General features: G+C 42.1%; 1 protein-coding gene across 1 annotated transcript; it reads right to left on the bottom strand.

The window, feature by feature from the left end:
• Positions 1-8,877: 8,877 nt before the first annotated feature.
• LOC130015432 (uncharacterized) lies at positions 8,878-11,223 on the bottom strand. The gene is made up of 2 exons (XM_056105552.1): positions 9,631-11,223; positions 8,878-9,519 (listed from the first exon to the last, which is right to left on the bottom strand). The coding sequence occupies exons 1-2, from the start codon at positions 11,221-11,223 to the stop codon at positions 8,878-8,880; spliced, it is 2,235 nt and encodes a 744-aa protein (XP_055961527.1).
• Positions 11,224-16,778: the final 5,555 nt, after the last annotated feature.

Genomic DNA, 16,778 nt, shown 5'->3' with positions numbered 1-16,778 from the left:
CTAATTTCAATCAATCAATAAACACTCGTCACTCCCCGGCAACGGCGCCAAAAACTTGTTGAGAAAAAAACCCAACTTGTAATAAAGTGGACCTAAGTCCGAGTTATCGATCCCACAAGGAGTGAATTCAAGAGTGATTATCGATGAGAACGAACTTAGTTGCGATTCAATTCGTTTAGCAAGAGAATAAGTATTTTTTTTCTTAATTAACCAATCAACCAACTACTAAAAACTAATGCTAATTTAGGAATTAACAAATTACTAATTTAAAGAAACGAGTAAACAATATAATAATTAACGAAATTCAAGTGATAAAGAGGTTTGGGAGCTAATAATCCTCCTAGGTCATGCAATCAAGGGTATCGGGTTTAGGGTTCTAAACGAGGGCCGAGCGTTCTAAGATCGCAACTCCCGCTCTCTCGAGCCTCTAAGAGCTACAAAACCACGACTAATCGAGCTTAACCTACTCTCGTAGTACTAAACGCAATTAGAGGCAATTAACAAATAAATCACAACTCATAGGCCACCTAATTACTAACCCACTCTCATGGTGTTACTAATTAAGTCTCTAATTAATCAAATCCAACTAATAAACCCTCTCTCAAGGTGAGAATTAATTTAAGAACAATACTTAGGTAGCTAATCTAAGCAAGCTTTAGGTTCCTTAATTAGAGTAATCAACACAACCCCAAAACCCTAACCCCATCATACACAACTAAGATTCAAATTAACCCCCAAACATGGGGTTTAGCCAACCATGGTGAAGATAACAGAAATTTCTAATTTATCAACAAACCTTAAACATCTATTGCTATTCATAATGAGTAAAAGATGATTACCTTAAGTAGAGCTTGTGTGTAAATAATAGTATTCACTAGATAATGAAGCTTGAAATAATAATAAGACTTGTAGAAGAAGAAAAATCATAAAGGAAGCCAAAATCTGGAAATTACTTCATAAGAACAATAAGAACAATTGTAGATCTACAAAAGGAAATAAAAAGTACTATATTTGGATTCAAAATAAAAGTGTAGTGTGTTTCACCCTAAAAACATAAAAGGCCTTATATAGCCAAGCCAAAAGAGGCTAAATGACAAATCCACTAGTACAAAGGTTTGACCAAAAGGGGAAAATGGGCCCACTAGCACACGGATCCAAAAAGATTTTCTTCTCCAGGTTTCCTTCATGTCTCGATCGAGAAGCCTTTGTGAGGATGCTTCTCGATCGAGACCCTATTTTTAGGTAGCTCTCGGCTTCTTTTGGAGACCTTGGTCTCGATCGAGAAGCTTAGAACAGGGGCCTTCTCGATCGAGACCTGCATAAAGAGTGGCTTCTCGATTTGAAAGCCTTGTCTCGATAGAGACCTTTGGTAAACCTTGGGTCTCTTTCAATCTTGCGTCCTAGCTTCCGTCTTCTAGATTTCTTTGATACTTCGCCCTTTATTGATCAAAAACCTTCATAATCGCTCCGATTACCTGAAATTGCACGCACACGTAATAAGGCATACAATTGCTTTAAAAACGTATATAAAACGTTCGAAGCGATGCTAAAAAGACTCGAACCGATAGGAGTATTCCACTCCTATCAATTAGTTCGGCTGGTGTTTAATGGAGTGAAGTTATTCTCATCATCTCTGGGATCGTATCTCGATTCATATCTTGTCTGGGGGGCGAATCGTCTGCTTTCTTCGGGTCTTCCTCTCCTGTCATCAGGTTTGGACTTGGTTTTTTCTCTGGATCTCTCTTTTGATTCTTTTCCTTTTGCTTCCTTTCCGCGAATCGCCCTTCGCCCTTCGTCTAACTCGAAGTATTTCTGAGCTATGCCCATTAAGTTCGAGAAAGTTGTGGGTTTATTGACTAGCAGCTTGTCCACCAGCTTTCCGAATCGCGTCCCGTCTCGCAATGCTTCTGTCGCCATGTCGACGTTCAGGTTGTCTATCTTCATAGCTTGCTTGTTGAATCGTTCGATGTAGCTTCGCAGGGTTTCTCCTTCTTCTTGGATACAGGCTCTTAGGATACTGGTAGTGGTTTTAGCTGGGATGTTTGTGAGATATCTGTTGAGGAATTCTGTTGAAAGCGAAGCGAAGCTTTTGATCGAGCCTGGTTTTAATTTGTTATACCATCTCTGGGCTGTGCCCGTGAGCGTGGTAGGGAAAACCCTGCAAAGGATGGCGTCCGATACGCTGAGTAGCCCCATGGTCGCTGTGAACCTAGAGGTATGGTCTCGGGGGTCTCCTTCCCCATTGAAAATTGGCAAGGTCGGCAGCTTCATGCTGTGCGGGATGGTTTCCTCCATGATCTCGGGTGAGAGGGGTGATCCTTTCAACCTGAGGTCCTCTATGTCCAATTCTTCAGATTTTAGTTTTTTGAGCGCTTTGGCGATCTTCTCTTCTAAATCTTCTTCCACCACATATGTGGCTTTGCTTTTTTGGGGTGTCTCTGACGATTCGCCCTCTCCTTCTTGGTGTTTTTTCTTATTTTGTTCTTTCCCTGCATCTCTTTCTTGTCGCTTACTCCTTGGTGGGGCGTCTTCTTTTTCCTTCTCCCTTCGTTCGTCTCTTTTCGTATTCAGACCGCTTCGGGCGTCCTCCTGGTTGTGCTCATTTCTGGGTGCCTCCGGTGATTCCTCGTTAGATTTTTCTCTGTCAGGACTTTCCTCTTCGCTGGTTTCCTTTTCTCGCTGGTTTCTTGCTTCGTTCCTTTCTTCGTTTCCTCTGGTCCGAGGTTCCTTGCTTTTGTTGTTTTCTGCCCTTGTCTCCCGTCGGCCTGGGTTTGCATTTCCTGTTCTTTCTCATCTTCTGGGAGCTGTAGGGCTGAAGTTTTCCCTTAGCATTTTCATAGTTTCTTCGTGCCTGTCGTTTGTTCTTTTGGCCTCATTAGCCAATCTGTCAAGATTTGCCTGTACAGATTCTAGTATCTTTTTCAGCATTTCGCTGTGTGGATCTTGTGCCGCTGCATTTGGTGCTTGTTCTTCAGTGCTTAGGTTGAAAGCAATTGGGATGCTTCCTCTTATTGGATTAGTTTGGTACTGGGGTGTTGAGAAAGAGAGCCCTCCGGTGTTGCTTTTTTTCCCGGAGTTGAGAAGCCCGTCTTCCGTCACGTTGATTATCTCCGGAGTGCTCTTTGGGTCCATTGGTTGTTTGTCTTTCAGGTTTACTCTTTCAGAAGTCATCTTCTTCAATGAGATTTGTTTTTGAGTTCAGAAAAGCTCCTTCTTTTGAAGTTTAGTTAAGCTTTTCCCACAGACGGCGCCAATTGATGGAGTCTGCCTTCTGAACCGGTGAGTGAACCTGCAAAACAGGGTAGAAGCTAACCGGACGGTGGTTGTCCGATTAACTCTCCGATGCTAAAGTCAGTCTAGAGCTTTGAGCAGCGTTTTGAGTATGTGAATGTAATTGTGATTCTAGGCATACCTCGTGCTCCTTTTATAGTAGTCGAATATACCTAGTAGAGTTGTATTAGGCAGGTGAATCCTACTTTGTAGGGATTCGGCCGTATCGTAGGGATTCTCCTGATTTGTCGAGATCTACCTTAATCTGATAAGAGTCCTATTTAGGAACGTCTTCCTAAATAGTCTTATCTTCCTAAAGTAGAGCTTATCCTTCCATATGTAGTGTTTGTGTCCAAATAGGACAATATTTCCATATTCAGTCGTTTACCCGAATCTCGGACCTGACGCGCTCTTGGCGGATCATGTGGGATTCGGTCTTTATTAGTGTATTACCGAATCTTAGAGATTCGGCATCTCCTCCGTATCTTTCGGTCTTCAGGGGGAGTCCGGCGTCGCTTGAGAGTGGATCCCCTGCAACTCGGCTCCATTATACTTTCAGTAGGATTCGGTATCCATCAGTTATTAATAATTGCATATATTTTTATTCCATCCCGATTATGATGAGATGTTATAATACCCTAATTTTAAACTACAACATAATAGTTACACCATTAACCATGGTGTTAAACTACAAATTATCAACGGCTCAAACTAATAATTTTAAACTACAAACTAATAGTTACACCACTAACATTCCATCCCGATTATGAAGAGATGTTATAATACCCTAATTATAATACCCTAATGATTTTTCAGATGATTTATAATTCAAGTTAATATAATATATATATAAGTTAATATTTTAATATAATAGTAAGAGATAAAATATATAATAAATATAACGAGTCATGTAAATATTATTCACGTGCTAAAATTTCAATTTAAATATTATATATAATACTTTATTATAAATTAAATTATTATGTTTAATAAATAAATTAAGCTATATATAGCGGGTCATATAAATATCACTAGCGTACTATATAGTCAATTTTCAATAAAATTTGTTATAAAAAATAAATATTATATTAAATAATGTAATTAATATTTACTACATATGAATAACGGGTCATATAAATGTCGCTCGCGTACGTAGCACGTTGAAAGGGAGGACAAGTAAAATTACAACATTAACTTTTAATAATTTGTAAACATTAAAAAATACATAAAATAAATAAAAAGTTAAATAAATTAAGTAGAACTCTTTTCATACGAAAATGTTGATTATATACTTCAAATAAAAAACAAGTGATACGGGTCGATCTTAAAGGGTCGCCCGTACTGTATTTCCTGCACGAGTAACAAATATAAGCTCAAAGGACCTCAGGCTTGCTCAGCCTGAAAGCCACTCCGATGCTTAAGTCAGAGAGGGTTCTTTGGTAGGTAAATGAATGTAAGAGTATTTAAGTCTGATTTGTGCTTACCCTTCTCAGCATTCGGTGGCTTCCTTTTATAGTGAGTTTAAGGCGGTTGTTATCTGGTAAATCGTGGGTTTGTCCCACGATTATTGATAATGGTGAAGGCACGTTCCCGATTATCCCGGGTAGTGGGTGTCAGGGAACAGAGTGGATGAGGTCGCCTAGATGGCAGACCTGGATGAGTCCGCCCGAGACAGACATGGGCGATGGGAGATTTGGAGACCCGTTAGGCGAGCATAGCATTTGTTAAGCGATGCCTGGAGTTCTGATATTATTAGGGCGGTATCAGATGTCCCCCCCCTATAATCTTGCTAAGTCAAAGACTTGAAGCGCCAATTTTCAAAATTCGAATTTCCGAAATTTTCAAAATGATTCGAATTCCAAACGTTTCCTTCAACGGTTACGAATTTGAAGCGTTTTCTGACTATAAAAGAACGCGACTTTTGGTTTTTCATTGATTATTTCGAGGAGTTTCCTGCTGTCAGGCATTCGAGTGTCTACCTTGGCGTATAAAAGAGGTACTTATTCTTTAATTTAAAATCTTTTACTCTTGATTTTTCTATCTGATTCTTTACTTCTGTTGACTTATTTCTCCAGCCAGGCTTTCTTCGAGTTACATAGCACCAGACTTTCTCTTTTAATCAGTAAGTGGCTTAGCTATTTTTGTCTGTCTTCTTGTTTTCTTCTTCTTGTTTGCTTTCAGATAGTATATTTTAGGATGTCTACATTAAAGGTTTCAGTGTCTTCCCCTTCTTCTTCTTCTTCTTCTGAGAGTTCTGCCAGTGACCCTACTTACCCTGTTCCTCTTGCTACCCTTGTGGAGTTGTCATCTGACGAGGAAGGGTTGTCTCAAAAGGTGATCCCTGATAGTGAGGAGGGTGTTGATGACAGAGGGCCAGAGGGTGAGGCTCCCCTTGAGGATGCTGGTGGAGATGAGGCCGGAGATGGTGAACTGGGCGATGATGAAGGAGATGAGGAGGATTTCGTTTTGAAGAGACGTACAGTCTCCTCTGGGGTATCTTCTAGTAAGAAAAAACCTTTGTCCGAGTGGCCCATTGTCCTTGGTCAAAGTGCCCTAGTATGGATTAGGGCGAGGTACGAGATTCCCTCCACTATCGGGCTCCGGATTCCTTCTGAAGGATCGGCTGTTGACCAAGTCCTTGGTGACGACGAGCAGTTGATTTTTATAGAAGATTTTGAAGCAGGCTTGAGGCTACCCCTTGATGGCTTTACACAGATGGTGTTTGACCATCTTAAAATTCCTTTAGGTCAACTTCACCCTAACGCCCATCGCCATTTGACGGGGATTTTCATTCGTGGGCTCCATCTGAAGAGGTCGGTTGGCTATGAAATTGTCCGGGCGATATATTCTCTCGGGAGGAAGAAAAGTGATGAGTTCTTCTATCTACAACCTGGCCGATCTCCCTTTTGTAGCCTTCCCAACTCTTTAAAGCGGTGGAAAGGTTCTTTCGTGATTGCTAAACAGGAAGGGGGTTGGGGCTCCATCCCCAATGTATTTTTGGAAGGTCCTAGGAAATTGGATAAGGTTACATTGAGCGAGGATGATCAGAAAACGTTGACTTTGCTCCGGGATGGCGAGAAGGTTCATGTGGTGAAGCTCATTGAACACTATTTTGGTTGGGATCGAGGCGTTGCTTCCAAGAGAAGCAGGAGAGTAAGGAGTGGCAAGAAGGGGAAGAAGAAGAAAAAGAATGATGATAAGCAGGAAACCTCGCCTCTCAAAGAGGGCGAGTTTCCTGATGATGGCGAACCACCTCTCTCTTCTCCCCTTAATATTTCTTCTATGCCCCTTAGTCCTTCTGGTACATTGTTTGTACCATGAAGCTTTTATTTTCTTTAATTTTTGTGGAGCGTTTTCTGAATTTTGTTTATTTTGACTTTTCAGTGCCGAACTTCAAGAAACTTCAGCAGAAGGTCATGGAGGACAGGAAAGCTCGCCGAGAGGCTCGAGAGAGGGAGGCCCTTCCCCAAGCTATTCCCAAGCCGATTTCTGAGGCTAAGAAGGCGCCTGCCAAGAAAGGAGGCGATGTTCCTTCTACGGCCGGAGGCAAACCACCTTCTTCTCAGAAGGGTGATGAATCTGCTCCCACTCCTAGGGTGGTGCTGCCAGGCTTCCAGATAAAGGAACCTGTCACAAGCCCTAATCCTCCTGCTGTTCCCTCTTACACCGGTAAGGGGAAGGATAAGATGGAGGTTCCTGCGAAGGAGAAGCATCCCAGATCCCTTCCTGTGGTTCCCCAAACTGCCCCGGTTGCTTCGACCGGCAGCAAAAGGCGAGCTCCTTCTTCAGGGGGCGAAGATACTGAGGGGGAAGGACCCTCTATGAAAAGGCCCAGGAGGGATGTAATGGTGACTCAGGTCGACCTGCTCCTTCAGAAGTATGGGGCCGATGCTACTGTGCGTTGTCCTGCCGTTGCCCACGACATCTTCCGGGGTTCCTGCTGCCCTTCAGATGTTGATTATTATTTGAAGAGGCCGGACAACGTACTGATGGACGATTGTTTCTCTAATCTGGCAAAGGTGATTATTTTCTAACCTTATGATTTCGCCTTTTTTCTCCTGTTATGGTTATTTTCTAACTCGGCTTTATTTTATGTTTAGGTTGCCTATGCCCTCCGTCAATATCGCTCCAACCGTCTAAATGACGATGAAATGCATGTGAAGATAAAGACGGAGTACAAACTTCTGAAGGGAAAGTATGACTCCCTTCGCAGCGAACACGGCGGGTGTACTCAGAAGCTGGACTCTCTTCGTGCTGATGTGGATAGGTTATCCAGAGAGAGGGAGAGTGCTGTGAAGCAGCAGCGAGTGCTTTCTGAGGAGGTCGCCCGCCTTAAGAAGGAAAATAAGAATTTGGCGGCAGAGGTGGTGTTGAAAGGTACTGATTATGACGATCTCAAGAAGGAGTTCGACACCACCGTCACGGCCCTTAATGATAAAGTCTCTGTTGCTGAAAAGAGGCTTTATTTGAAGCGGGGCAGGCTGATTCGTGAGAAGGAGAGGCGTCGCCGAAACACCGCCCAGCTAGCCAATGATCTGACTGACTTCACTGAAGCCATCGTGGGTACATATTTGGAACGTCATCCTGAGGGGGATGTTGAATTCTTATATGGCTTTCCCGAGGGGGTTAACAGTGAGAGTGAGCCAGATTCTCCCCAAGACTTGTTTGTCTCTATCAAGCCTGAGAAGGGTGAGAATGCTGCTGAGGTTGCCGATCAGTCTGTCCCAGCGGCCCGTGATTCTGCCAAGGTTGGCGAGGGGCCACATGTGCCTGGTTTGGGGGGTAGTCCTGAGGAGAAGGACTTCGGCTTGCTTATATCCTCGGAGCGGCCTTTTGCTGCTCTGGACTTATTGGATCGGCCTTCTGATCTGGAGTCTATCCTTCCAGGGTCCGATCCTCTAAGTCTTGCCGATGTCCCTTCTCCCACCCGTTCTGGTAACATTCCTGTTGATGCTTCTTCTTCAGCCAGGCGGGGTTCGCAGGAGGGGCTATCTGTCCCAAATATTTTGGAGGGGAACAAGGAGGCTGTCCCGGAGAAGGTTGAGCCAGAGATCAAGTTTTAGATTCCTCCTTCTCCCTTTAGTTTTTGTATAGGAAGAATTTTCCTTTCTCATTTTTTTTTCTTTTTATGTCTTTGTAACTTTTTGGAGGGCGTATTTTACCCTCTTTTTAATATATATATTTCTTTATTCTGCTCTGTTTGCATTTTTATTGGGCGATGTTTGCTTAGATCGCATGTATTTATTGTTTCCTTTGTGGGGTTGAACTCGTCAGTTCCCCCCCTTTTTTTTTTTTTTTGGAAATATTTTGTTTAAACAATAACTCTTAGTGATAAGATAGTATCTGTGAAATTTCCTTGTCCAAGCAAGGGTAAATTAATATATACTTTGTAGAACTGTGAATACAATACTGTGATCGAAACAATCACTTGGAGGAATTGAAATGTAAACTGTGATGAAATATCACTTGGAGGAATTGAAATGTAAACTGTGATGAAATATCACTTGGAGGAATTTGAAATACAATGCTGTGATGGAATATCACTTGGAGGAATTTAAATACATACATACTAAATGACTAATCATGCTGAGAGGTGAACCACTGTTGCTAAATTTTCCTTAAGTTGTTGGCGTTCCATGTTCTGGGTATGGTTATTCCCATGGAGTTGGTGAGTTTGAATGTTCCTTCTTTAATGACCTCGCTGATGGTGTAAGGTCCTTCCCAATTTGGTTGCAGCTTTCCGGTCCCTGCTTCTCCTTTTTTGACTTCGGTCTTTCTCATGACGAGGTCGCCTAATTCGAACTTTCTTTTCTTCACATGGCTGTTGAAATGTTTGGCCATCTTTTGTCTGTAGGCTTCCATCCTGATGTCTGATCTGTTGATTTTTTCAACCAGGAGATCCAGATTGTTCCTGAGCTCTTCCTCGTTTTCTTCTAGGTTTAGTTGGTTGTCTTCTGTCCTTGGCGTGGGTGCGCCGATCTCTACAGGAATTACAGCCTCCGTTCCATAGGCTAGGGCGAACGAAGTTTCGCCCGTTGATTCTCTTGGGGTGGTACGGTAGTTCCATATGACGCTGTAGAGTTCTTCTACCCATCTTCCTTTGCACTCGTCTAGTCTTCTTTTTAGTCCGGCCAGTAGGATTCTGTTGGCCACTTCGGTTTGCCCATTTGATTGTGGATGGTAAACCGAAGTGAACCTTAGGTCGATCTGATACTCGGCACAAAACTTTCTAAACTTTGCTGAGTCGAACTGCTTTCCGTTGTCTGTGATCAGCACCTTCGGTATTCCAAACCTGCACAAGATAGATCTAAAGAAAAAGTTAGTTATGCGTTGTTGGGTGATTTTTGCCAGTGGTTCTGCCTCTATCCACTTGGTGAAGTGGTCAATTGCCACTACCAGGAATTTCCGTTGTCCTGTGGCCAAAGGGAGAGGTCCCAGGATGTCCATACCCCACTGGGCGAACGGCCATGCACTGCCGATGGGTTTCATTTCTGAAGCTTGCTTTCTTGGTACCAAGGCATGTTGCTGGCAAGGCCAGCATCCCCTTACTAGCGTTGTAGCTTGTTCTTTCATCGTGGGCCAATAATAGCCTTGTAGCAGTGCTTTCCTGACCAGTGTTGATGCTCCGTCATGAGCTCCGCAGGTCCCCTCATGTAATTCTTTCATGATGTACTCTCCTTCTTCTTTGTTCACACATCTCAGCCAGGGATGGGTGAATGACCGTTTGTACAGCCGGCCGTTGTATATTCCGAACTTTGATGATAGTACCACTATTCTTTTGGCTTCCTTTTTATCCTCGGGGAGTATTCCATTAGCCAGGTATGCTGTGAGGGGGGTCATCCAGGTTTCTTCCCCTTCTACCATCAGTACTTCGCCTTCTTCAATTTCTTCTTGAAAGCTAGGCTGTCGTTTGATTTCATGAGGGATGTTTCTCATTGAGTCGTAATTCTTTGTTGCTGCCCACTTTGCCAATTCGTCTGATCTTCCATTCATTGCTCTGGGTATTTGCTGTAACGACCAGGATCGCCCATTATCGCCAAAGAAGGTTTTGGCTTGCTTGGCGTATTTCTTCAATGTAGCTTCTTTTACTTCGAAGTTCCCTGAGACTTGGTTCACGACCAGCTGTGAATCACTATAGATCTGGACTTCGGAGATATTGAGTTCTTCGCATAATTGCAACCCTGTTATCAGCGCCTCATATTCCGCAACATTGTTGGAAGCTGGAAATTCGAGTCTTGCTGAATATTCCATTTGGATTCTTCCTGGTCCTTTGAGTACGACTCCGATACCCGCTCCTTCTCCGCAAACTGCTCCATCGACGTGTATCTCCCAGGGAGTCGTTTTGTCCTCCATGGGTTCTTTGAATGTTAATTCTGCAAAGAAGTCGGCTAGTGCTTGAGCTTTCAGTGCTTTTCGAGCTTCATAGATAACGCCCAGGCTTCCTATTTTGACGGCCCATTCTGCTATGCGTCCACTTGTCTCCGCCTTCTGGAGGATTTTTCGTAATGGTTGGTCGGTCCGTACAATGACTTGGTGTCCTTCGAAGTAATGTCGGAGCTTGATGGTGGCGGTGTATACGCACAGCGCCAGCTTTTCCAACTTCGGGTATCTTAGCTCCGCATCTCTGAGCACTTTGCTAATGTAGTAGATCGGGTATTGTTCTCCTCCTTTTTCCGATACCAATACTCCTGCTATTGTTTCGTCAGAGCAAGAGATGTATAAATATAACACGTCGCCCGGATCTGGTCTCGCCAAAAGTGGGGGTGAGGATAGGAAGCTTTTCAATTCCTCAAACGCCTGCTGGCATTCTGCTGTCCATGTGAAGTTCTTGATCTGTTTCAGGGTTTTGAAGAAAGGTAGACATCGTTTTGCCGAGCAGGACATGAACCGACCTAGAGCCGTGATCCGGCCGTTGAGCTTCTGGACTTCATGTATGCTTCGTGGCGGCGTCATGTTTAAGACCGCTTCGATTTTATCTGGGTTAGCCTCAATACCCCGCCAAGAACTTGCCTGCCGGTACTCCGAATACGCACTTTTCCGGATTGAGTTTTAGCTGGTATCTCTTTAGCGTCTCTAGGACTATCTTCACATCTGTTGGGTGGTCTTCAGCTCGGATGCTTTTGATGATCATGTCATCCACATAAACTTCCATGTGTTTTCCGATCTGATCTCTGAATATTGAGTTCACCAGCCGCTGATATGTGGCTCCTGCGTTCTTCAGACCGAAGGGCATCATCTTGTAACAAAATAATCCCTGGTCCGTTATGAAGGCCGTCTTCTCCTGGTCTTCAGGTGCCATGGGTATCTGATGATATCCCGCCTTGGCATCTAGGAATGTATAGAGGGCGTGACCTGCTGTGGAGTCTACTAACTGATCAATGTGTGGGAGCGGGAAACTATCTTTGGGACATGCTTTATTCAGATCTGTGAAGTCCACACACATTCGGTAAGTGCCATTGGACTTTTTTACCATCACCACATTTGCTACCCACTTGGGGTAATAGGCGTCTTTGATCACGTTTGCTGCTTTTAACCGGGCGACCTCTTCTGCGATGGCGAGTTGTTTTTCGGGCGAGTGCCTTCTCTTCTTCTGTATCACTGCCTTCGCGTCGGTCGCTATGTTTAACCGATGACATATGACGTCCGGGTCTACTCCGATCAATTCGTCTGTTGTCCAGGCAAAGGAGTCTCCAAGCGATCTGAGGTTTTCTGTCAGAGATCGTTTGATTTCTTCTTCTAGCTCATCTCCCACTTCTATCTCCTTTCCTGGGGATAATTCGATTTTCGCGGTTCGCCCATAATGCTCCGCCCTTTCTTTCTTCTCTGGAGGTTCCATTGTTAGTACTGGCAAGGTTATATGTACTTTCTTGAGAGCTGTAAAGTATGCTTCTCTGGCTGACTTTTGGCATCCTCTGATTTCGGCATCGCCTTCTCTGGTTGGAATTTTCATCAGTAGGTACCTCATGCAAATGGATGCGCATGTATCGTGCAAAAGTGGCCTTCCGAGAATTGCGTTGTATGCAAAGTCCATATTGACCACCATGAATTCTGCTCGGATCTCTTTGTAGATCTCTCCATCTCCCAGTTGGATGTTTATCTCCAGTGATCCTTCCACCTGTACAGATTTGCCTCCTAGTCCCACCAGTGGAGTAGAGACATGTGTCAAATTTTCTTTCTTGAGTCTAATTCTGCCGAACACCTCCATTGTGATCATGTTTACCGAACTTCCCGTGTCTACAAGCATCCGAGATACCTCGAAATTGTTGAGTCGCCCCTTGACAACTAGGGCGTCCTCATGGGGGACTGATAAGCCATGACTATCGCCCTCCGAAAAAGATACACTTCTGAATTTCTTAGCATTTGGTGCACCTGGGCTAACTGAGTAGACTGTTCTTGCAGCTTTCTTTCTTGTAGTATTGCTGTCTCCTCCGGTCGATCCGCCCATTATTACGTTAACCACGCCTGCTGGCTCTGGTCTGGGTCTTCTGGCGGTTTCTTCTTTCCGCTCTTTCTTTCTTTCTGATTCCGTCTCTCTGGCTTCAGTATCCCTTTTTACAAACTGGGAAAGAGATCCCCTTTCTATTAGCTTCTCTATCTCCTCCTTTAGGTGCCAGAATTCATCTGTGGTGTGGCCGTTGTCTCTGTGAAATTCACAGTATTTGCTGTTGTCTCTTTTGCTGGCTGATGCAGCGTTCATCTTCCTTGGCCATCTGACCTTCTCTCGGCTGTCTTTTACCCAAAACAGTACGTTGGTTCTGGTTGTGTTCAGGGGCGTATACCGCCTATCTTCGTCTTTTTTCCTTTTATTTCTGAAATGGTCGTTGCCTTTTTCTCCGAACCTCTTTCCTGTGGGTGATCTGTCCCCATTTCTTCTTTCTGCAAATGTTCGTTCTTCTACCCGTCCAAGGCGATTCTCTATCTCTCTCTGGCCATCATCCACTCTGATCTGTGTATGTGCGATGGTCATCAGTGTGGTAAATGATTTTGGTGATTTAGCCAACAATTCCTTTCGTAGGTCGGAGTTGGTAGTTCCATTGAGTAATGCTGTGTAGGCGATCTCCTGGCTCAGGTCTTCTATCTGCATCGCCTCCTTATTGAATCTTTCTACATACTTCCTGAGTGTCTCTCCTTCCCATTGCATGATGGCCAGCAGGTCTGTGGACAGCTTCTTTTGAGGGATGCATGCTACGAATCTAGCCTGAAAAAGCCCTGAGAATTGTTTGAACGTCAGCACTGATCCTGGCTTTAAACTCTGGTACCATTCCTGCGCCAGACCTTTTAAGGTAGTAGGAAAAAGTTTGCATAGTACGTGATCTAAGTTTGTCTGAACATTGATCACCGCTTGGAATTTGTGAATATGGCTCTTGGGACAGCCTGTTCCATCGTATGATTCCAAATTTGGAGGGTATCTGAACTTTGTAGGGAACTCGTGAGAGATGATGAAATCTGCAAGTGGTGAGTCACTTCGAAGAGAGATGTCTACGTCTTCACATCTTATTCCAAGCCTGCTCATGACTTGGCGGACTTTTTCTTCCATATGCTCTTCTCCGCCTTTGAGTGTGTGTTGTTCATCCATCCAACGTTCTTCGTCTGGAATTACTATGGGGGCGTTTTGTTTCTTTGCGGAATTTTCCGGGGCACCTTCCTCTCGCATCGGTTCTTTTCCCTTGTCCATGGTTGACGTTGACTTCTGTACTGGTGATTTCGCTGATCCCTGCTCTGGTGACTTTAACGAGATACTCTGTTTGATGTCTTTGAGTAGACTGGTGATTTCTAGGAAAGCCTTGAACATTGCTTGGTTGTTGATTGGCTCTTCATCAGGTGCTATGGCTATCGGAGGTATCGTCTGTCTTATCGCCAGGGGGTCGCTGGTTTCTCCTTCTTCGCTGGTTGGGGGGAACAGATTTAGGGCCGGTGGTTCTGTTTCCCTGTCTTCTCTGTTGGTAGCTGGTAGAGTATTATCTCGTAGGGGATCCATTCTTGAAAAAGCAAATTCTGAAAAAGTATCTAAAAGGAACGACGAAACTAATAAGTTCCACGCTCACCGCACCAAATGATACGGGTCGATCTTAAAGGGTCGCCCGTACTGTATTTCCTGCACGAGTAACAAATATAAGCTCAAAGGACCTCAGGCTTGCTCAGCCTGAAAGCCACTCCGATGCTTAAGTCAGAGAGGGTTCTTTGGTAGGTAAATGAATGTAAGAGTATTTAAGTCTGATTTGTGCTTACCCTTCTCAGCATTCGGTGGCTTCCTTTTATAGTGAGTTTAAGGCGGTTGTTATCTGGTAAATCGTGGGTTTGTCCCACGATTATTGATAATGGTGAAGGCACGTTCCCGATTATCCCGGGTAGTGGGTGTCAGGGAACAGAGTGGATGAGGTCGCCTAGATGGCAGACCTGGATGAGTCCGCCCGAGACAGACATGGGCGATGGGAGATTTGGAGACCCGTTAGGCGAGCATAGCATTTGTTAAGCGATGCCTGGAGTTCTGATATTATTAGGGCGGTATCAACAAGTATGAAGTTAAATAGGACTCTTGCTCTTGTATAATTGTCATCGTAGCACAATGTAACTCTCACAAAGTTACTGTATTATTTTTATTAATAATAATAAAGAATAATAATTGTCGATTATGACATTGCTAATGCTATAGCTGTTCAACTCCTTCATTTTTTTGCAATTTATTTAATTAATATTATATATATAATTATTTATATAACAAATTGTATAAATATCAATAATTTACTATAATTTGAGATTAAATAAAAAGTAATTTATACAAATAAATATTATATATATTGCGAGTCATATATATATATATAGCTTTTAACTTTAATACAGTTTGATATGGAATTGAAAATATAATTTTATCACCTTAAATTATATAGTTTTCCCACCTTAAAATTTATTTATTGTCAATTTTACTCATCTTATAAAATTTCAATATAATTTTAACCACCTTATAAAATATTTCTGGGTCCGCCACTGCATACAGGTTTCCCGTCTTCTATTTGTTTCATATTTTGTTGCTGAATTTGTTTGATCTTGCATACTTTTTGAGTTTATTCAATCGATAGATGAATCGCAAACAATAAAGAGTTAATCTGTTATAAATTAAGCTATATATAGCGGGTCATATATATATCACTAGCGTACTATAAAGTCAATTTCAATAAAATTTGTTATAAGAAATAAATATTATATTAAATAATGTAACTAATATTTACTACATATACATAACGGGTCATATAAAATGGTATGGCAGCATGGGGGAATAAGACAAAAAATGACGTTAAATTATTGTAATGTTATAGTGTTTATATTGTTTTTATTTTCGGTTGATATTTTGTTGATTTTAGTACTGGTGAAGAAGAAAATAATGATGTTAATTAATTATTGTAATGTTACAATGTTGATCTTAAAAATGAAAAATTGTCTAATTAGGACAGGAGTTAAACAACGGATAACCTTAAATGATTTAAATAGAAGAACACACTCCTCTCTCTCTCTAGCCGTCTTTATATTTTTTTTTTTTGAGGGTAGCCGTCTTTATATATAACACACTCCTCTCTCTAAACCCTATAGATATTTGTTTTAATTGCTTGATTTTGATTAAGAGCATGGATCTTCAAAGTCGCGCGACTACTCTCCAAGCTGCACTTAGCCCTATTTATGATGAACGCAACGCCGCCGAGCAAAATCTCATACAGGCAGGGGCGGACCTAGGAAGAGCGTATGGTGGGCAACTGCCCACCTTATAATTTTGAGTTCCTTTATAAAACATTGATATGGAATTGAAAATATAATTTTGTCACCTTAAATTATATAGTTTTCCCACCTTAAAATTTATTTATAGTCAATTTTACTCATCTTATAAAGTTTCAATATAATTTTGACCACCTTATAAAATATTTCTGGGTCCGCCACTGCATACAGGTTTCCCGTCTTCTATTTGTTTCATATTTTGTTGCTGAATTTGTTTGATCTTGCATACTTTTTGAGTTTATTTAATCGATAGATGAATCGCAAACAATAAAGAGTTAATCTGTTATAAATTAAGCTATATATAGCGGTCATATAAATATCACTAGCGTACTATAAAGTCAATTTCAATAAAATTTGTTATAAGAAATAAATATTATATTAAATAATGTAACTAATATTTACTACATATGCATAACGGGTCATATAAATGTCGCTCACGTGCGTAGCACGTTGAAAGGGGAGACGGGTAAAATTACAACATTAACCTTTAATAATTTGTAAGCATTAAAAAATACATAAAATAAATAAAAAGTTAAATAAATTAAGTAGAACTCTTTTCATACGAAAATGCTGATTGTATACTTCAAATAAAAACAAGTATGAAATTAAATAGGACTCTTACTCTTGTATAATTGTCCTCATAGCACAATGTAACTCTCACAAAGTTACTGTATTATTTTTATTAATAATAAAGAATAATAGTTGTCGATTATGACATTGCTAATGCTATAGCCGTTCAACTC

The sequence above is a fragment of the Mercurialis annua genome, linkage group LG4 (assembly GCF_937616625.2).
Source record: "Mercurialis annua linkage group LG4, ddMerAnnu1.2, whole genome shotgun sequence".
In the NCBI taxonomy this organism is placed as follows: Eukaryota; Viridiplantae; Streptophyta; class Magnoliopsida; order Malpighiales; family Euphorbiaceae; genus Mercurialis; species Mercurialis annua.
The sequence above is the reverse complement of the archived record's forward strand: the minus strand, read 5'-3'. Positions and strand labels throughout refer to the sequence as shown.